The 21,981-nt window shown below is 38.1% G+C and overlaps 1 protein-coding gene and 1 long non-coding RNA gene across 2 annotated transcripts; one reads left to right on the forward strand and one right to left on the reverse strand.

Annotated features, from left to right (window-relative positions):
• The first annotated feature begins 669 nt into the window (after positions 1–669).
• LOC108360476 (putative nuclease HARBI1) lies at positions 670–1,939 on the forward strand. The gene is made up of 3 exons (XM_017612755.1): positions 670–693; positions 750–972; positions 1,029–1,939. The coding sequence occupies exons 1-3, from the start codon at positions 670–672 to the stop codon at positions 1,937–1,939; spliced, it is 1,158 nt and encodes a 385-aa protein (XP_017468244.1).
• A 1,721-nt stretch (positions 1,940–3,660) lies between these two features.
• LOC108360472 (uncharacterized) lies at positions 3,661–19,541 on the reverse strand. Its single transcript, XR_001847115.1, has 3 exons — positions 19,092–19,541; positions 7,187–7,191; positions 3,661–3,670 (listed from the first exon to the last, which is right to left on the reverse strand). It is a non-coding gene; the product is annotated as an uncharacterized LOC108360472 (long non-coding RNA).
• Positions 19,542–21,981: the final 2,440 nt, after the last annotated feature.

Genomic DNA, 21,981 nt, shown 5'->3' on the forward strand with positions numbered 1-21,981 from the left:
TAAAAAGTACTGCGAAGTAAAAAGTATATACATATGTATGCCAACACTGATGTGGCACAAAGCAGAATGCAAATAATAAGCTCATTCAAATAATTTTCAACCTTTCACTCACAAATGAGTAGAATCCAGCTGGTAGACAGTGTTGCCGTTGTGATCCAAATGGATCAAAATGATACGTTTTTCTTCGAATTTTTAAAAGATACTTTTATTTTTAGTTTAGTATAAATTGTGGTACATTTAAATTGACAAACAAGTTGGCGGTAACTCTTCCCATCTTAAGACTTTTATGATTTTATGGCAACACATTCAGGGGGCTCAACGTTCTATATTAGGCGTGTTTTATTTGACCAGTTACATAAGCTATTAGCTTATTTTGTATGGAAGACTTAGCCAACATAATTATATTGGCTTGTGACAAGCTATCTTGGCTTGTATATTGAACTAGCGGCATTGCCAGTTGATTAATAGTTTTCATTCACGGTAGTTGGATTATTCACACTTTATTGCCAAAAAAAAGTTGTCGTTCACGATATACACCATTTTGACAGATGAAAATGTAAACAAAAAAAAGATAGACAAAAATAGAATATAAAAGAAACGCGTGTAAATTTTGTGCCTTCGACAAAATATGGATTAACCAAACATATACACAACTGGTGTAAGTTGAAAATGCCAAATTTAATTAAAGATGCAGTAAGTATTGTTTTATAATTAAACCAAACCAAGTTTGCATACTTTCCAATTTCTAGTTTTTCTGTAGTTGTTCCAGTATACATTACGCTGATGATGAAGAAATAATAGAAATACTAGCTGATGTAGCTGCTGAATCTAGTTCATCGGGGGACGATTCTGAGGAAGAACAGGTAGAGCATCCAAAATTTGTCGGTTTCATCGACGTTATCGATGAGTATGCAGATGAGGATTTCAAGTCCCATTTTCGCCTGAATCGAAAAACAGTGGATTATTTAATAAGTAAGGGTTTCTTCCGTTTTACAAATTTTTACTGAAACAGTGTTATATTTCTAAAGCGAGGTATAATGAAAACGATCAAAATCACAGCCGTACAATGTCTGGAAAGCCCAAAATACCTGCAAAGACAATGATATATATGTACATATGGTACCTAAGCAACACCATAACCTACAGACAACTTGCTAATTTGTTTGGTGTAACGAAATCCACTACATGGGCAATTGTTCGTCGCGTTGTTGCGTGGATCATTTCAATAGGATACGAGTTTATCAAGTGGCCAACTGGAGAAGCAGTGGAAGATACCACGAGAAAGTTTTTGCAAAGAAAGAAAGTACCTGGTGTCATTGGTGCAATAGACTGCACACATATAACTATTAACGCACCAAAAATAGATAAGCATATATATTTTGATCGAAAACGAAATTACAGCTTAGTTTTACAGGGAATTGTCGATGCCGATATGAAGTTCATTGATATTTATTGCGGCGAGCCTGGGTCCTACCATGACTTCAGAGTACTTAAGAGGTCAGCGTTTTATAGGAAAGCAGAAAATAGTGTTGAAAATTTGTTTCCAAACTCTACATTTATCCTTGGAGATTCGGCATACCCTTGCAAAAATTACTTAATTCCGGTATTCAAAGATTATGGTTCACTAACAGAACAACAAATCAGATTCAACAAAATTCATTCGTCGGCAAGAATTGTTGTAGAAAAGGCGTTCGGCTTACTCAAAGGTCGTTTTCGCAGACTTCTTAAGTTTACAGAGCATAAAGATTTATGCGCTGTAACACATTTGGTGGCGAGCGCATGTATTATGCATAACATATGTATATTAAAAAACGACGACACCTTCATCGTTGAAGCAAATGAAAGTGTGGAATTAGAACCAGTCTCTGTGAGCGAAAGTGACATAAGTGGAGATCGTCGTAATGAGTTATTTATTCAGTTATTAAGAGGAAATGTTTGAGCTTAAGCTTGAGTTGATTCAATTGTATTTTATTACAATCCAAACATGTTTTGTTGAAAAAATAAACAGGGAATTCTATTTGAATAGTAGCCACACTATGGCTGCGTTTCTTTATACATTCCAGATAATCCCATTTCACAGCCGGAATAAACAGAATGCGTTTGAAATATACGTTAACATATCATCAGGAACGTTCTAAAGAATAAGTAAACAAAAAAGTTTATTCCAAACGTTCAGAATGAATAAAGAAATGCAGTCTATATTTAATTTTTTTTTTACTTTTTTGTCTGTTTTAATATTTAAACTTTTTCTTTTCTAATCATCTCCGCAGCATTGTTGTAGGAGTTTTAACTTTTCCTCCTCTATTTTAAGTTTTTTTCCTCCAACTCTAGCTGCAAATCACGCTTCTTCTCTAAATTTTGCAACATACGCTGAATATCTGCATGGAATTTTTCTTTCTCCTCACAGCTTCTTCTCTTCAGCTCAAGTTTATTTTCAAAGTAACGATCCCTGGCCGTTTTTCTAACACGTGTGTTCGCAGCGGGCATACTCGGCTGTAAATTGTGGCTTCGCGTTGGTGTGTTCAGCGATTGCGTGGAGGTACTCAGTTCTTGAAACTGACTTGAGCTGCTCGGTTCAGGGATTGGCGAAACCCTAGTTGAGTCTCTTAACAGCTCGATGGCTAATTTTAAAAGAAAAAAAATTCAGTTACAATTTTATATCACAGTACGAAAAAGTCTTTCAACTTACTACATGTTTCTATTAATGCCTCCTGAGGATCTGTTCCTATGTTAATGGTATGATCATTTACAACCAAACAACTCTCACCAAAAATTTCGTCCATTTCTGTCATATATGGTATAGTGCGAGGAGCAGTTCCTGTTTGCCTTTCATTGTCTTTGGCAGACTTGTAGGCTTTTAAAAGCGTACGCATTTTCGCAAAAAGTGCGTCTGTGGTAACCGTTGTATCCTAAAATACAAATATGTAGGTAATTTAATATTAAATTAAATATGCACAATTCTTACCACAAAACCTTGGAAAATCATATCTTCCAAAACATTTTGATATGCGTATTTTTTTTTTTACGTGCATGAAGAAATTCTTCCTTCCTTTCCCCATAGCATTAAGGAAAAGGAGCGTCTCCGCCCTCGTTCATACTTTTCTCTTGCTATAATTAAACAAAAAAAGTAATAATAATTCATTTATGAAAAATTNAATTTTTTTTTTACTTTTTTGTCTGTTTTAATATTTAAACTTTTTCTTTTCTAATCATCTCCGCAGCATTGTTGTAGGAGTTTTAACTTTTCCTCCTCTATTTTAAGTTTTTTTCCTCCAACTCTAGCTGCAAATCACGCTTCTTCTCTAAATTTTGCAACATACGCTGAATATCTGCATGGAATTTTTCTTTCTCCTCACAGCTTCTTCTCTTCAGCTCAAGTTTATTTTCAAAGTAACGATCCCTGGCCGTTTTTCTAACACGTGTGTTCGCAGCGGGCATACTCGGCTGTAAATTGTGGCTTCGCGTTGGTGTGTTCAGCGATTGCGTGGAGGTACTCAGTTCTTGAAACTGACTTGAGCTGCTCGGTTCAGGGATTGGCGAAACCCTAGTTGAGTCTCTTAACAGCTCGATGGCTAATTTTAAAAGAAAAAAAATTCAGTTACAATTTTATATCACAGTACGAAAAAGTCTTTCAACTTACTACATGTTTCTATTAATGCCTCCTGAGGATCTGTTCCTATGTTAATGGTATGATCATTTACAACCAAACAACTCTCACCAAAAATTTCGTCCATTTCTGTCATATATGGTATAGTGCGAGGAGCAGTTCCTGTTTGCCTTTCATTGTCTTTGGCAGACTTGTAGGCTTTTAAAAGCGTACGCATTTTCGCAAAAAGTGCGTCTGTGGTAACCGTTGTATCCTAAAATACAAATATGTAGGTAATTTAATATTAAATTAAATATGCACAATTCTTACCACAAAACCTTGGAAAATCATATCTTCCAAAACATTTTGATATGCGTATTTTTTTTTATACGTGCATGAAGAAATTCTTCCTTCCTTTCCCCATAGCATTAAGGAAAAGGAGCGTCTCCGCCCTCGTTCATACTTTTCTCTTGCTATAATTAAACAAAAAAAGTAATAATAATTCATTTATGAAAAATTATGAAAATAACCTTTTTCCCGTGTCAGTCATCGTTAAAGATTTTTCTAAATTGACAACTCATTAGAGATGTGTAACACAGCACAGTGCTGTGCTACTGTGCTGACACTCGTCAATGTGACGCACGCACAGGCGCACTTTTCGATTAAATTATATCACAGTAGCACACTTGGCACAATATGAAAGTACATCCTGGGCAGTGTTTTTAGCACACTAGGCCATGATTCAACAACTACAGGTTGTATCAATCGTACAAAAACAACATTTACCGTTGGTATGAACTCGTTGTGTCACCTACAGCTTCTTTATGTATTCATATTCGTATGTATATGTATACTCTGCATACCAGGATTTCAGAGTATTCAGAATGGTTTCAGATTTTTTTTTAAAGAATTTTCTTACAGAAATTTTTTTACCAGTTCTTGTCAACCGCTTCATATGTTTTTCTTTAAAGATTCCTAAAAGAATCTAAAAGATCTAAACCTTTTCTACTTGATATAAATTTCATTCTACATATATTTTTTAGCAACTTAAGTAAAGTTCGGCATCCGCCAGTTTCTACAGCCATACATAAAAAGAAATAATGAAGTTACTTTATTGACGCATTGCTATGAAAGAGTTACTGTTTAACAGTGAGATTTGGCTAACTTTCAATTTTTTACTGAAACCGGTGGTGAACACTCAAAAAACGGCCCTAAGAGGGGCATAACATGAAAGAAAAAAACGGAATCGATTTGAAATCAAGCGGAGTAGAGGAGTAGATTTCAAATTTTTTCAAAAATCGCAGTAAATCTAATCTCTTCTTAGTGAACTCCAAACACTAGTAGGGGACACATTTTTTCAATTTTAACGCTAATGACCGACAGATGGGGGGAAAACACAGGGTTGTATCAGACTTTCGACGTGGTTTCGAGTTGGTTAGCTTTTAACCATCTCAGTGAAATGGTTAAGTGCTGTCATTTATATATGGCGAAACTACGCTAAATCAAGTGGGTTATCGGGATAACCAACTCAACAGTCATAACTACGTGGTTAGCTCCAGTGGGGACAAGGTATTAAAGATTTCGGGAACATTTGTTTGCAGGGTATATATTTACGTGTATGTGTATGTATACGCGGTTATGTAAACAAAGCAAAACAGGCGATCATTTGACACAACCGTGCTCGTTTTTGAAAAATGCACTAGGCCTGGGTAGCGGCGCAAATTTTTTGGTGCTGACACACTAATTCCAGCACCACTGCCGAAATCAGCACAGTGTGTTGGCGCAATTGCGCCTCTTCAGGCTAAAGCTCATTTCCTTTATTGCCAAGGTGAATTAATACAAGGTGGTATCGGTTGAGCAAAAACAACTCAAGTATACCTAAGTTCAAAACCCAAAAATACAACAAACACATAGTTTTCATATTCAGAAGGACCGCGGCTAATTCTAGCAAAACCACCTTGTAAAAATTCACCTTGTGCTGCACATTTTACAAGTGACACTTCTCCTTTGTGTGTTCTTTGCTGGTTCTTGGCGACGCCCGGTATTGTCTGTGTTCTGGTGTTGCTGGCGCCATTGGGTTACTGAGTTGTGAAAATCAGTATTAGCGCCAATAACTCAGCTCTCGGTATCAGCGCAATGGCTATAGCACACTGTGCTGTGTGGATTGTTCTCGCCGCCAATAATCGCAAAACACAAGGAAAAAGCAAATTCGAGCGATAAGTCATGGAGCAAGGCGGATGTATACATAATGGGCCGAATGCATAAAAACTAAGCAATTTCTTTTTCTTAAAATTTCATACGCTTGACTTAAATTTATTTAAACAAATCCAGTAAAAGGTGTGAAATTTTAAGAAAAAGCATTTGCTTAGTTTTTATGCATATAGCCTAATGTATAAATTCGCCTTGTCATGGAGTTTCTTGATCGATTTTGAATAGGTAGCAATAACACAATTGTGCCAACACAGTGTGTTAACACTTCATTGTGTGCATGTGCTACTGTGTCAACACACAAAAAATTGTGCCATTACCCACCTCTACAACTCATACAGTATTGCCAGCACACACATATCAGGTGTTGCCAGCATAATTTATAACTAAGTCATGACAAATTAAGCTAGATTCGTTTTATTTGACCCAGATTAAGCTATTAGCTTACCGCGCTCAAATAAAACACGCCTATTATTTTATTTTAACTCAAATGAAATATCAAATTTTCTTTTTTCGATGCCGCTAACAACTTTAAAATATTCGTCGTTTACTTAACGAGTAATCGAGTAGTTAACGACAACAGCTGATCAAGCGATAGCGAATATCGTTAAAATATGTTTAGAGAATTGTCAAATCGTTAGAATCATCGTTAAGTTTTCTTAGCGATTCGATAACCGTTAAAATAGAATGGCGAATCCCACTACTGGTTAACTCGTGCCGTTTTGCGCGTTGACACTCCCTTAATATAATTATTCACTTTTTAATAATAAACACACAAAATCGTGTAAAGAAAAAACGAATAAGGACCGCGACGACCAAATGCTTCCATTTTAAAAATGTTTGAATGTTTTTCGATCGTAAAATTCAAATTCAAAAACTAAAAACATTTGCTGTCAGAGCATTCATTGTAGCAAACACTTGCGCTACTTGCGTTGCTGTCAAAGTGAAACAACGCCAAAGCGACGCGAAAGCTGTATGTGACAGAGCCTTAATAGTTTCTGTTTCAAAACGTTTCCAATATCAAACAGTATGTTATCAAGGTTGAATAGCTCAATATATGGCAACAACAGAAATGTAAATCATTCAGAAACTATAGGTGATTTTGAAGAAATTGTGGAAATTGCCGATCTCGCTTTATTATAGAGTTTTATTTAATTTTTAGCGCCGAGCTCTTAAAAGCGGATTGGCGATAAACGATCAATATGAGTTATAATAAATTTAATAATTGCGCAGTCCTATTGCATAATGTGTTGAAACAAGTATTTCTAAAAAGTATGCGTATTTTTAAAGAAAATTGTTTGTACATAACTATTATATAAGTGATTTGTGTTATTTATTATTACCCTCTGAAGGTATTATATTCGTTTTTGGTTCTAAAAACTATATTATAACAAGATCTCAATTTTAAAATAAAAGATATATTAATATTTCATGAATTTTATTTTAAAAAAGTTGGCGATTTTTTCAGAAATTGCGCTTTTTTTAAAACAATCTGGACACCCTGGTGTACACCCTCTACGCAGAAATATTGTGGATGGCATAGTCGGATGAGCATTGAAAAGTTTATGAAAATAAAACGGTATATTAACTTTTACAAACGCTTCACTATGTAGTTTTTCACAAAGCAAATTTTGATCTTTGACCTTCGATATCTCGCTTATTTTTAATTTTCGCAAGTAAGTTTAAGAATCGGTAAAATCAGTACAAAAAGCTGTATCGATTCTTATTTTTAGTTTTTTTCTATCGAAATGGTGCTTATTCTTTACTTGTTCCCTAGTTCTAATAGCTTACTATGATCGAGGTTGGAAAAAGTCCACCTAAATAATTATTATGCATATACTTAATACAGCCTAATTAACAAAATCTGTCCAGCATGCAAAAAATCGTCAAGTTTATTAATTAAGTTGTCGTTTTCGTTCGCATTTTATAAAATAACTTTCAATTACAAGAATGGCAGAAAACAAGATAGCCACGAAAAGGAAAGATGAAGGATAGAACCAAGCAGAATTTAATAAGGTGGTGTTAGCCGTATATAACTAAAAAATTACACTACCAAATTATACGTGATATTCATACTGTCATTGGTATGAATTACAACAAACACATCATTTTGACTTACTGTCCTCCACGGCGAAAAATTCAGATTAGCACCACCTTATTAAATTAGTCTTGGAGAGAACCATGAACCAATTAGAACAGATCTGACCGGTTGAGAAGCAGCCATTTGTAATAGCAATTGAGAAAAAAGTGTGTGACGTTCGTAATTTTGAAGCTTGCTATTTCTGTTTTGCTTCTTTCTTTATGTGTATTTTGTCGGTGGTTTATTTCAGTGATTTTTAAGCGATTTTCAATAATTTTTTTGTGCAAATGTAATTAAAATGAAGTGCGCGTTGATTGGGTGCAAAAACACGTCCAAAATAATAAATTAATTAGCACAAACATGTGCTGCAAAATTGGTTGCATTTTTTGCTTTATGCTTCGTCTTCATATTCTTTGTTTACTTTTACATAATTACAAACGTCAGCCAGAAAATTACTTTTTTCTTTTGCTTCATCTTGTCAGATCTTGTGTAGTTGGATCATGGGAGAGAACAATAGCGTCGGTCGCAATTTGTAGCAAGGGATGCCAACTCATTTTATTGCTTTCGTGAAATCGGCTGTAAACTAGTAGAAATTAGTGACGCGAATTCGTACCAAGTCACCTGTGCATTTTTTACGGTAAAAAAAGATTACTAGAAAAACTAGTGTCAATTATTAGTAACTGTCCATACGAAACAACCTTAGCGCGGACATTTGTATGAAGACGTCACACAAACAGCTGATTCGCCAAGAACAAAGTAGCGGTACTGCTCACCGCGCCACCTTTGCCTCTCAACATCGTGTTTCAGTTATTTATGTTCTTGTTCATTAGTATTTCCAAGTTTTTTTTTTTATTTAAAAAAGCACTAGAACTTATTTCCCAAAAAGGTACCAAAGTTTGATTATTTTCGTTTTTACAAAACTGTACATGGATCAAACATTTTTGGTAGTCAAATAATTCTGAAAATCGGAGGACTCTTATTTCATTTTTAATTTGCTCATTATTTTCTTTCGATTTGTGATCTCTAAAAAGCACTAAATTTAGCGTGAAAAGTAAAAATTTGGCAACAGTGATTCCAAATGAGTCAGTGTTGCCGTTATGCGTAAAAGGTAGCAAAATGTACAAAATGGAGTATTGAAAATAAAGTTAGGTATAGTTCTTTCACCCTTAAGTCATATAAAGAGTATGTCAAAATACCATTTATTATAATATAATGTAATATAATATAAGACAATATAATATAATATTGTATAAAATAATATAATATAATATTATATCATCAGAATAAGGTCCTAAAAACGAAAAAAATCAAATAAGTAAATTATATCATATCTCATAATATAATATATTATCGAGTCCTTTGCGCAAAATTATCGTATTTTTCTAAAATCAAATTTTACAGGAAATTGTTTTTGTATTTTTCATCAATAGTTTAGATTTGTTTTCACACTCTAATTTCTTAGCACATACGATAATGTCGCCCACAAGAAAAAATTCCTTGTCACATACGATAAAATTTACAGCGAATTTTTTGAGTATCTATTGGGATTTAAGCCGTAGTATTTGAACAAGTGATGCGTTATAGGGTGTGGAGCAAAAGTGCATCAAAAAATGATTTTCGTAAAAATTGTAACATACGATACATTTGGGCAAAGGGGTCGATGTAATGAAATAAATAATAATGCATAGCTCAGTGGTTAGCGCTTCTGACTTAGCACATCGATTACGCGGGTTCGAGCCCTGCTGAAGTCTAGGAACTCTCCGGAGGATCTCCGAAATACCTGCTATAACTTCTACCGCTTAGACTTTGCTGCTTTTTCAATTTTTCCCAAATACATAAAATACTGGTGCAAAGCTCAATAAAAATATTAAAATAAAAATATTGTATAATATTTTATATAAGTTATAAATAAGTAAAAGGTTAATATTTCACGTACTAAAATAATAAAGCATTTTTAACACGAAAAAGTGCCAACTAAATACATACTCTAACTTAGGAGAAAGAAGCGTAAAGTGAAAACAACAAAATCGAAGTGTGCCTTTGGAAAATAACGGGAAGCGTCTGCAGCGTGCGTCGATTAGAGGTGGAGAAACATCGATGCTACCACCGATTTTTTCGATGTTTTGAAACAAAACATCAATGGAACAACGATTGTTTTAAAAAACCCTAGGGCGGTCAAGGCGAATTTATATAAGGTGGTATCGATTCAACAAATATAACAATTACTTGTATTTTGTTTTTGCTTTTAGCGGGCCATTTTCAAATTTCAGATACTCTTCCCCGATTGAAAAAGGGCGACAGAAAATACAGACACTCTCGCGATTTCAATTACTCACTAGCAAAATGCGAAATTTTGACAATCAAACGCTACTCACAGCTGATGAAACAACACCACCTTATATTAATTCGCCTTGAGGGCGGTAAAAGTCGAAATTAAGTTGATAATTAAAGTTAGTTGTGAAATGAAATAAATCAAACAGATTTTTCGTAGAGCTATTTCCTTTCGTGTAAGTAATATACATTCCATATATGAGCCATATTGGACGAAAAATACGGGTTTTTCAGATATATCGACACCTGCGCCACCTAGCGGAAGTTCCTTAAAAATTTATTGCAACACTCCAGACATACATATGTATATGTAAGTAAAGCTAAATAAAAGCTTATAAAAACGTAAAATTGTAATTCGTTGGGGTTAACATAAACCTATTAAGAAAATAGATCGAATGTTTTTCATTAAGTCTTCGAAAGGATTTTGATTTTTGCTTGAAAACGTTATCAACGAGGAATTAATATAATTTTATAGGTTCATACATTTTGCGTGATCTCCTTTAACTCGTCGTTCTTTACATTCACAGAAGTGTACAAAGGAAACATCGATAGTAGCCATCAACCATCGATGTTCAACAAAAACGCAAAAACATCGATGCATCGATAGTGCAATCGATTTTTTCTCCACCTCTAGCGTCGATTTATGCTCGTTTTGATCAAAACAGAACCCTGCCAGCCACGGCTCACTACTTTCCCCTAAAATTCAAACGATTTACAAACACATTCACAACTTTTTAGTCATCTCACCCACACACTTACAAATTTTTTCGTCGAACTGTCAAAAAATGTGCCTTTGTTAGAGCTACATACCCGATAAGAATTCGTACTCTAACAAGAATTCTATGCGTTAGAGCGAGCAAGTTAGAAACATCAGAGTTTTGATGACAGTATACATACTGTGAAGAAATGTCACTACGAAAACTTTGAAGGTAAGAATACGTATTTAACAATTTTATTTAATTATAATGTAATTTCTTCTTTTAGATTGCAAAACAGCAGCGACTTAGTCACATTCTTAAGGTATGTATTGAGACTTTTTATATGTTTATAAATTTTAATTGATATTTTTGCTTCTTTACAGATTCACTATCAGCACCTTCAACGCTTGCATCTTCATCGCCAGGAGCACCATTAGAACCTTCTGCCCTCAGCTTCTTCATCGCCAGGAGCACCACCAGTACCCTCTACCCTCAGCTCCTTCATCGCCAGGAGCACCATGAGTACCTTCCGCCCTCAGCACTTTCAACGCCAGGAGCACCTTCAAAGTGTAGGTCCAACTTGTCAAATTTTGCAAAGTTGTAACAAAACAGATTTTTTGTGAACTAGTGTAAATGATTTGCAACTGTTAATATATATCAAAAGAAAGGTAAATCGATTACCTTTCTTTTGATTATACTTTTGTTAAAATCGCTTAACTTTTTTATAGAAATTTTGTAACTTTTGAAATCATCTATATGTAAGCAGTGAAAAAGTCGTAAAATTTTGCAAAGTTGTGATAAAACTGAATTTTTGTGGACCACTATAAATTATTTGCAACTGTTAATATATATCAAAAGAAAGGTAAATTGATTACCTTTCTTTTGATTATTATATTGTTAAAATCGCTTAACTTTTTTATAGAAATTTTTCAACTTATCAAATCATCTATGTGCAAATAAGTAATACTAATAATAAGAAATTAAGCAACCACATATGTATGTAAAAATATATTTATTAATGTTAATTACAATTTTTATTCATAATATTGATTATTAGCTATGTATATTAGGTAATCAATGCATTTTGAAAATAAATTTTGCAAAATAAAAATCAAAAATTTTTTGGATTTTTTATTTAAAGTTTCTAAGGTTATTTTGAATTCGCTGTGAAGAAAATGCAACCCTGCGCCGGCTGAAAGGGGCAATGCTAAACGAGTGCAGCTATATGTTTTCCTTAGGAAGTATCTGAATGAGTGCGACAGTGATGCAAGGCTCACACGTACAGGGGGAAACTGGTGAAAATCTGCACACCGCCCATACAAAGTTCACCAGATTTTTCACCAGTTTTGAAGTGAACGAAACCCGCGGTTTCACCAGATTTTTCACCACTTTTGGCTGGCAGGGAATATTTCACGAATGCAGCAAGCCGCATCATGGCACATAAATACAGTAGAGCTGTCAAACTATCGACAGTGTACTTGTGTAATTATGCATGTATACATATCATAAGAAATCCATTTTTGTTATATAACATAAAATGATCAATGTTTCAAACACGAAAAATATTTGACAAGGTTAAGACTATATTTGTTTTATGAATGGATCAGTTCAATAGTTATAACTATTAAACATTAAATTGCATATTTCAAAAATCACAATAACCATTGGTTTTTGCCAAGATTTAGGGCTGTTTTCCAAAGTAAGCTGTAACTAAAGAACGTAGATAACAAGAAGGGACAACTCGTTAGAATTGTAGCGAAAGTGAGCAACAAGGGCGTGCCTTCTCTTTTGCCCTAGTACGTTTTTTGATTGGATGAAAAGAGAAGGCATGCCCCAGTTGCGCATTTTCGCTGCAATTATAACGAGTTGTCCCTTCTTATTATCTACGTTCTTTGCTATAACTATAAATTGACATATTTTTACGCAAAACTTAAGAAAATATATTATTTTGTTCTCAAAATACTTACCCGTGCCAGAAAATTGTCACCGTTTTGGAAAATGGCTCAAAACTTAGAGTGGTAAATTTTTCGATAGTATCGATGGTGTTAAAAATTATCGATAGTAGACCGAAACTCAAAACCAGGGTGGGCAAAAACTCTGAGTTCGAGCGAGCGTGCGAGCAAACTCCTCCTCCTCGCAGGCAACGAGGCGCTTGCAGCTCGTACTCGTAGCAGCAATGAGGCGAGGCACGAGGAGCTTGGCTCCCTCGGCAAACGAGCGAGCGCTGCTTGTTTGCTCGCGCTCCCATTAAACGAGCGAGGCTGTTGTGTGTTGCTTCGCTCGCAGTGCGGTGTCTGCATACTCGCTCTGCTAGGTAAGACGAGTGAGCGACGAGCGAGCGCTCCGAGTGTACTATACAACACATGCATTTTTGCGCATAAAAATGTGGGAATGTTTGTCAATAGATTATGTACGAAATTATGTTAACAATTGTATGTACATATATACACAAACGCATATAAATATGTGAATATTATATTAGGGCAGTATTTAAAACAACAAATAAAATGTATTACATATATAAGCATAGATTATGGAATGAAATATTTTTTATAGTTATATACATACACATGTACATACATAACGTGCATATTTATATATGTATGTATGTATGTATTTATGTATGTATGTACATATGCATGACTTTTGTCTTTACAGAGACAAGTAACGGAGATATTATAATCGTTTGTGCCGCAGAAACAAAAAACAAGTAAACACTTTTGCTACTTGTAGCAGTTATGCTATATACCTGAATGAAATATAATCCTTGGTGAAAAAATTTATTTGTGGGCTGTTGAGGCCGGTTCACATACAACTTTGCCGTTGCGTTGGCGTTGAATTTCAAAGCAGCCGTCCACATAGCCCAAATTTGGCAACGCTAAGGCCAACACAAAGCAGAAAGATCGCTGCGTTTCCCAAAACAGCCGGTTCTACGTACCGGAATGACTCGGGTTTTACCCGACCAAGGGCTGTTGTTTCGGCGACCTAACCCCGCTTAGATCGGCGATACCCCTCAATCATTGTTCGTCCATGGAGCAACTCCTTGCAGCCAGATTGCTCCGCATCCTTCTTCTCCGGGAGGGCGTAGAGCCCAATCCCGGACCAGAAACGTATTTCTGCTGTGTTTGCCAGAATCGACTCCATCCAAACTCCACTTCGGTTAGGTGCAACTCATGCAACGGATGGAGTCACCTAAGAACCTGCTCTGGTCTTAGGTCTCACCGGGAGTTGACCACAAGCTATGTGGCTCCCTGCTGCTCAAGCCAAACGGCACAATCAGCCTCCACGGCTACCCGCTCGCGCAACGCACTCAACTCCCGAAGAGCCTGCACGGCTCCGAGAAGCTCCTCTGGGCAGCAGCGCCCCCATTGCAGCCACCTACCAACAGGCAGCAACAGCAAGCGCGTCATATGCAACAGGCCCAAGGTAGACCTCACTCCTCCCTCACTCCCCGTAACGCGACCAGCCTCCCAAGGCATACGAAACTCCTACAACTCAACTGCAACGGACTCCAGAGCAAGATTGAGGAGATAGTAGTCTTTAGGGGTCGCCATGGCATATTGATAGCAGCGGTCCAAGAAACGAAGTTGCACAGCAACTCAACCCTATTGGGTTGCGCCGCCTACAATGTGCTCCGTAAAGATCGCGAGCGAGATAATGGTGGCGGACTAGCGTTCATCTTACACCACACAGTGCAGTATCGGCTTATCGAAGAAGATATCGACCCGAGGGACACCACCCTAGACTGTCAGGGCATAGCTGTCCGGTCAGGCGATGTCGAGCTCGAAATATTCAACTTTTGTATACCCCCTGTCACCTGCTGCCCGGCAGGATATCACCCTGACATAGGTGCGCTACTCAGAGGTGAAAACCGAATGGTAGTAGGTGACTTCAACGCGCACCACGATCTATGGCACTCAAGCCTGGCCAATGATCGTAGGGGAAACCTTTTGGCTGAGCAGATAGACGATTCGACATTCTGCACCATGAACGACGACACCCCCACCAGGATTATGGGTAGCTGCAGCAGCTCGCCAGACCTAACAATTGCTAGCGCTGGTTTGATCAACAGCCTCTCATGGCGACCTATGCTAACACTAGCATCAGACCATCTACCCATAGTCATCTCGATCAATAAGCCCACCGACTTTGCTTCCGCGGACCACCGAACCTATTACAACTTCAACAAAGCTGATTGGGACGGCGTCGCGGAAGTCACCGAGAGCAGCTTCGCCGCCCTTCCCACACCCACAAACATACACACTGGCGAACGCCAGTTCCGCAGGGTAGTCACTGCCGCAGCGGTTCGCTTCATCCCGTCCGGACGCATCGCGGAAGTCCACCCAAATTTCCCGGCCGAAGCAGCTGCACTAGCAAACGAGCGTGACCACCTGCGCCAGGTCGACCCCGGGGACCCCCGTCTGAGGGACCTTAATTTGAAGATTCGGCAACTGGTAAATCAGCATAAGCGGAAAAAGTGGGAGGAGCACTTGAAGGCCTGTAACTTCACATCTGGTGTGAGTAAGCTTTGGTCAACCGTGAGGTCCCTGTCCAACCCAACGAAGCGTGATGACAGAGTGGAAATCTCTTTCGAAGGTCGCGCTTCGTCGGACCCGAAGAAATGCGCAGCCTACTTTAGTAGGCAATTCACACTGCACCCTTCGGTAGACAAGGCCAAACGTCGAGTGACCAGGAGGCTGCACAAGCTGCCAAAAAACAGTGCACCACTTGTTTTCACCAGCTGTGAAGTGAAGGGGGCCATCGGGAAGGCGAAAGCCTCCAAAGCTATTGGACCCGGCGGAATCTGTATGCTGATGCTAAAACATTTAGGGCCTAAGGGAGTAGCTTACCTAACTGAGGTCCTCAACCTGTCCATGGCCACTCTCATCATTCCTGATGTGTGGAAGTCGGGGAGAGTGGTCCCACTGCTGAAACCGGGGAAGACCGCCAACAAAGGAGACTCTTATCGCCCGATAACGCTTTTTTCCCCGGTCGCGAAGACGCTTGAGGCCCTACTACTCCCATACTTCACTTGCCACCTGACCCCAGCTAAGAACCAGCATGGCTTCCGTAAAGTGCACAGCACAACAACAGCACTTAACGCCATAAACACACAAATAACTCGTGGCCTAAATCGAAACCGCCCCTGTGAGAGAACGGTCCTAGTTGCGCTGGACTTGCCAAAGGCGTTTGATACCGTCTGCCATTCCACGCTACTAGAAGACATCGAGGCCTCCTCACTCCCACAGGGACTGAATCGATGGTCGGCGAATTATATGAGTGGTCGACAGTCGTCAGTAATCTTCCGAGATCAAACCTCGAAACCAAGAAGGATTAAACAAGGGGTTCCACAAGGTGGTGTTCTCTCCCCCTTACTATTTAACTTCTACATCTCGAAACTTCCTCAACCACCTAAGGGAGTTTGCCTGATCTCATACGCTGACGACTGCTCGATTTTGGCGACCGGGAATGGAATTGATGACCTCCGCTCAAAAGTGAACGACTATCTCTCCAGCCTTTCTCGCTTCTTCACTGCAAGGAGCCTAACACTCTCTCCAACGAAATCAACGGCGACCCTCTTCACCACCTGGACGAAGGTGGTCAGGGTAGAGTTAGGTATACATGTCGATCGCACACCAATACCGACTGTAAACAACCCGAAAATCTTAGGGGTCACCTTCGATAGCCTGCTTTCCTACTCCACGCACACAACCGCAATTGTCAATAAAGTACAGAGCCGCAACAAGGTCCTCAAGTCGCTCGCCGGCAGCACTTGGGGCAAAGACAAAGAAACGTTGCTGGCAACATACAAGGCAATTGGCCGGCCGGTTCTAAACTATGCTGCGCCAGTTTGGACGCCGGGGACTAGTTGGACGCAGTGGACGAAGCTACANTAGCCATCAACGACATTTATAGAGAGTCAGTTACTACCTACCTCGACTCTCGACCTATGAATGCCGTAATACGAGCCCAATCACCACCTGTAGAAGAGACGGAGCTTCAACTGCCACGAGAGACCCGCGTTACCCTGGCTCAATTACGGTCTGGATACTGTAGCCGCCTTAACAGCTACCTGTCCAGACTCGACCCCAATATCCCCAATGAGTGCCCGGCATGTGGAGAGTCCCCCCACGACACCAACCACCTCTTTACATGCCAGCTCAATCCGACTCAACTAACACCCCTCTCCCTCTGGTCCGAACCCATCGAAACAGCTCGTTTCCTGGGCCTCCCGTTAGTTGAGCTTGACGACAATGATTGAACGTAGACCCGAAAAAGGCGGGGCTTAGTAGTGCCGCTACAACAACAACAACAACAACATCGCTGCGTCGGTCGCCAGCTGTTGCAAATAAATAAAATTATATGAAATGTCTTTCCTTTTAATCAAATGAGGGCAAGAAATATAATTTTTCATGCAATTATTGATATGCAAAGTAGTCTCTGCCAAGCTTCATTGTAGAACGCATTCTTTTAACGTGCGTTCTGTCAAACCAACGCCAACTACAAAGTCAACGCGAAAGTTCTATGTGGACCAGCCTTAATTATCAAATACTGTTTAACACCCCAAATAGCAGTTTGTATTTTACTACATACATACATAGGTATGGGGACTAAAAAAGGAATATGCATGTGAAAATGCTAATGTCCTACTGATTTATGAAATGAAATACAAACTAATGATTTTTATAAATATTATCTTCTCATTTATACACATGTAACATAGTTACTTAGCCGAATTACTTAGTAATTACTTGTATGTAAGAATACAAAAACAAATTATTTATCAGAAGCATTGCCCCCTCAGTACATCCAGTAAAAAAACTGTGGTGAAGTCCTTTATGGGGATAAAGTTTCCAGAGGTGAAATTTTAGGTAGCGCACAATTTCTTACACGCAAGGTTGCTTTTCAGCACTCATGAAAGAAACTTAGGGAATATTTGAAAAAAAGTTTATATAGTACATTAATTTTTAAAAGAAATACCATATAATGTATGTACTCTGGTTAATAATATCAAAAAATGTATTAGAACAACCGTTTAATGTTATATTTGATACAAATTAAATTGCTGCCCCGAACGCTCTGCGCATTGCCACTGAATAAAAGAGTTACTTAAAATTACATCCCTGGTCCTTGTTCTTTCTGTATCGCATCGTGGTGAATTCACATTTCTCAGAAATATGACAACGAAACAAAACAAAGGGAGTAGTTTATTTGCTAATTTATGCGAATTCCATTGTTTAATGTAAATTTATGTCTTTTTAGGATATGTTGCCTCAAACAAAGAAGGCGCAGTTTGAAGATGGAGATATTAGTAATGAAGTAGCAGGCATATTTGGAAAATTATGCCGATAACCAGGATGGAATTTGGGAAAGTGCCTGGTTGCAGCATATCTATGTATTAAAAAGTATTTAATTAAATGAAATTGTGTTTAATGGAAATGTTATAAATCGAGTGGCGTTATTTAAGATGTGCTCCAAACATTTAGCGGACTTTTTTCGCCTTCTCAACGTGCTAAGTTACAAGTTAAGATGACTGCCACCACGGCCGGTAAGAAGCCCGAAGCGAAGGGGCAAACAACCTTCCAGGAAGCTGCCTGCTGTCCCCGAGTCGTAGCTGTAGTTCAGCAAGAAGCAGGTCAGCAAACATGCTACCTTGATCAAGCGTAAACTAAAGCGCTCTGCTGTGATTGCACTCGGCAAACGTGCAAAACTTGGTGCATGCTGAGAAATATCAAGCAAAATATCCATGATGGACACCGTGAGAATAAGTTGCGCCGCCTGCCAAAGAAACGCGGCTCATTCTAAGTTCCTGCAGAAGACAAATTAGCTTTTGTGATCAGTATCCGCGGTATCACCAAAAGTGCGTAAAGTTTTACTGTTGTTCCGTGTTCGCCACATTAACTACGGTTTGTTCATCAAATTGAACCATTAATACGCTACGCATTGCCGAACCCTATATCACATGGGGTCATCCAAATCTTACATCAATTCGTGAATTGATCAACAAACGTGGAATTGTCAAGCACAACCATCAACTTGTCCTAATCTCTGACAACTTTGTGATCGCACGCAAATTGCGCAATGAGCACGATATTCAGTTTGTTGATTATTTGGCGCACGAAATATTCACTATTGGATCCCACTTCACGAAAGCCTCCAACTTCCTGTGGCCATTCAAGCTCAACACCAACCAGTGGCTGACGCAAGAAGGAGAATCACTACGTTGAGGTTGGTGGTTTCGGTAAACGTGAAGATAAGATCAACAAACTCCTGCGCAAGATAGTTTAAAGAAATTTTTTGCTGTACAAGGTGGAGTATTTTTATTTCAAAAATATATAATAAATAAAAATAGAAAATGTTTTTTTTGTAACTTTCTGAAGGTATAAACCGCAAATACACCAAATGGAAAGCAGCACAATTCCTTGAATAATGTCGAAATTCATTGCCGTTTCTAAAAGCCATTTCAAAAGGCTCCAATCCACAAATTTAATTATTTGTTTTGGGTTTTCAGCTCATTAATGATGCACCCAGGGTTGAATTTTCCGTCTATGAAAATATTTCATGATGCGTTCCAAAACTAGCTCCGAGCAACTAAAAGTTGGTTAAGCTTAAGTGAAATAGTTTTCTATTAAATATTTATTTCTGGTACTTTTAAAAAAAATCTGATCAATAAAAATGTATGAAATGAACTAAAAAAAAATCTACGAATACATTTCTTGAATATTTTGTCATAGAGCCATTGACAAATACAGACATAACTTTGTCGGGCGTTGGTTTTGACGTATATAGAATTAATGCGTTAGAGAGAGATAAAATACAAGCTCAACGCGCTAATTTAGGTATATACTTGTATGCATATACCTGTTACTCGTCTGGCATATACTCGAACTGCAAAAATAATGACAATTATAATTTATTTAGATGCATATTTTAGCTAAATGTTATATCGTCGCCTGGATAAAAGATTGTTACAAGTTACTTTCGGTAACTCGCGATTGAAGTTTGGAATGCAATTTCTCAGAAACACGATTACAGATTTTCTCCAAAGAGTCTGAGAATGCTATGTACTAGTTCACGAGATCCTTAAACTATTTTTGTAGTTTAGTGTCAACCATTTATGAGTTTAATAAAATTTTGTCGTATACGACATTTGTCAAAAAATTTGCTATCAGTTTTAATTATATACGCCAAAATGAGATAACAATTTTTTATAAATTAACGATACTTTTTACTAATCAGCCTAATCGTGAGTTTCGCCCGAACAAAATTTCTCCAACAATTTTTTCATCCGCCTGTAGTAAATACACGCAAACGAAAAGTGAAAAAGTGACCCGGTTCTAGAAAATGAAACTCATGATAAGTAAGGCTGAATATGTCGGAAACTAAAGAAGAACAGATAACTCTATTTGTAATATCTTGTCTTAGTCAATTACTCGGAAACTAAAGAAGATATCCAAAAACCAGTTGGCAGAAAATCGAAATATCTTACTTTAAAATATATAACTGCATCTATAACTACAAATTGTCAAAATGACGCTTCCGGCAATTTTCCATCCAAGGGACGATATTTGAATGTTACTCGCATAATTTCAGCCTGTATGTAAATTTTCGGGGAAAGAGTTAAAAGTATATTCATCTGCTGAAAAGATATTTTCGCAGATTCACATTTTCTTTAAAGTAAATCTATCATCACTATCTCCAATTCCATGTGAATAAATCTCTCCAGTCTTAAATAATTTTCACCACATTAAATAGCTGCACAACACCCTAATTGCCGAAAAAGCGTTGCTTGCAACACTAGTCCTTTATGGGGACCAAATTTGGTGAAAAAAAACAGCTAAGTTTGTTTACTGGATATACTGAGATTGCCCCTTACACATTGAAAAAAAAGTAATAAAAGCTCTCAAAAAACATAATCGCTACAGCGAAAAAAGGGTTTGAAAAACCGCATAAATTCAAATCCGCATAAAAAAGAACCGCTTAAAAAGAGACCTAAGTGCACAAGTTGAAATTTTATAAGAAATTATTGAACATTAAAAAAATTATACCTACACAGATATGTATGCACATATGTGCCTACCTAGTAGATATACCTGGTCAAAATAGCACGCAACTATTCTTCTGTGCAAGAGAATATATACATAAATAAATCCATACATATGTATGTGTATATATGTATGTATATACATATCTGCATGTGTGCATACAATCCTTTACTCGAAATTCTTAGTTGATGCAATTTTTATCCCATACATAGGGATGTTGCGATACAAGTAAATATAAGTAGGTACTCGTATTGAAGCCTTCGGCAATATTCCTTAACAATCCAAGCTGGAGTGTTGTTTTTATTGCTGAAGGTGGAAATGGCAGGATTACCGTACCAACACTACCCAAGCCAAGGTGTGTAGGCAACCGTGCCGATGGATGAATGGCCAGCGGGTAGTAAAAAATGGCTGGTCGCGTACGGTCCCCTCCGATGCCCGGGCAAGGTCGGTTGTAAGAAGTGCCTTCTCTATGCATACCGGCTCTGCGGACGAGTGACTAACCCTTTCCGGACTACTCGTGGGACCACATATGGAACAAAAACAAACAAACAACAACAACAAACAAACCAACAACAGCAACAGGAACAGCGTACCAGCGAAGAAGGGGACGACGTAACGCTGTCAGAGGAGGAGCAGCTCCTCAAATCCCCAAGGTCAGGTAAGATGGCTGCAAGTACTCCTGGTGGCGCCAGCCATAGTACCCCAGTTGTACAAGCGCCAGAAACCAGCAGGGTGGAAGATGCCAGACAAAGTATCACCACTCTGCAAATAGTCAAAAATAGCACCGGTAGTGCCTGCCGTAGTACTCCGGACGAGCAGCCAACAACCAGCAAATCGGCGGCCGTTGCAGGCAGCAACCCCGCCTCTAAGAAAAGAAAACCCTCGGGCGTGGTCATGAGACAGATGTACCAGAAGGCGCTGTATATGTTAAATAAAATTGACAAAAATGCAGCGGCCGGTACGGTACATGAGCGTGACGAGGAAGACAAGGCAAAATACAGGCAAATAGTGGAAGAGTACGAAAAGTTACAG

This window comes from Rhagoletis zephyria, unplaced genomic scaffold (assembly GCF_001687245.7).
Source record: "Rhagoletis zephyria isolate East Lansing unplaced genomic scaffold, Rhagoletis_zephyria_1.1 Rzeph_scaffold_00578, whole genome shotgun sequence".
NCBI lineage: Eukaryota > Metazoa > Arthropoda > Insecta > Diptera > Tephritidae > Rhagoletis > Rhagoletis zephyria.

What these genes read in the sequence shown, in the direction of transcription:
- LOC108360476 (XM_017612755.1), top strand. Translation starts at nt 670, where the DNA reads ATGCCAAATTTAATTAAAGATGCA. An exon ending in CAAATTTAATTAAAGATGCA is followed by an intron (nt 694 to 749) that starts GTAAGTATTGTT and finishes TCCAATTTCTAG; the next exon opens with TTTTTCTGTAGTTGTTCCAG. An exon ending in AACAGTGGATTATTTAATAA is followed by an intron (nt 973 to 1,028) that starts GTAAGGGTTTCT and finishes ATATTTCTAAAG; the next exon opens with CGAGGTATAATGAAAACGAT.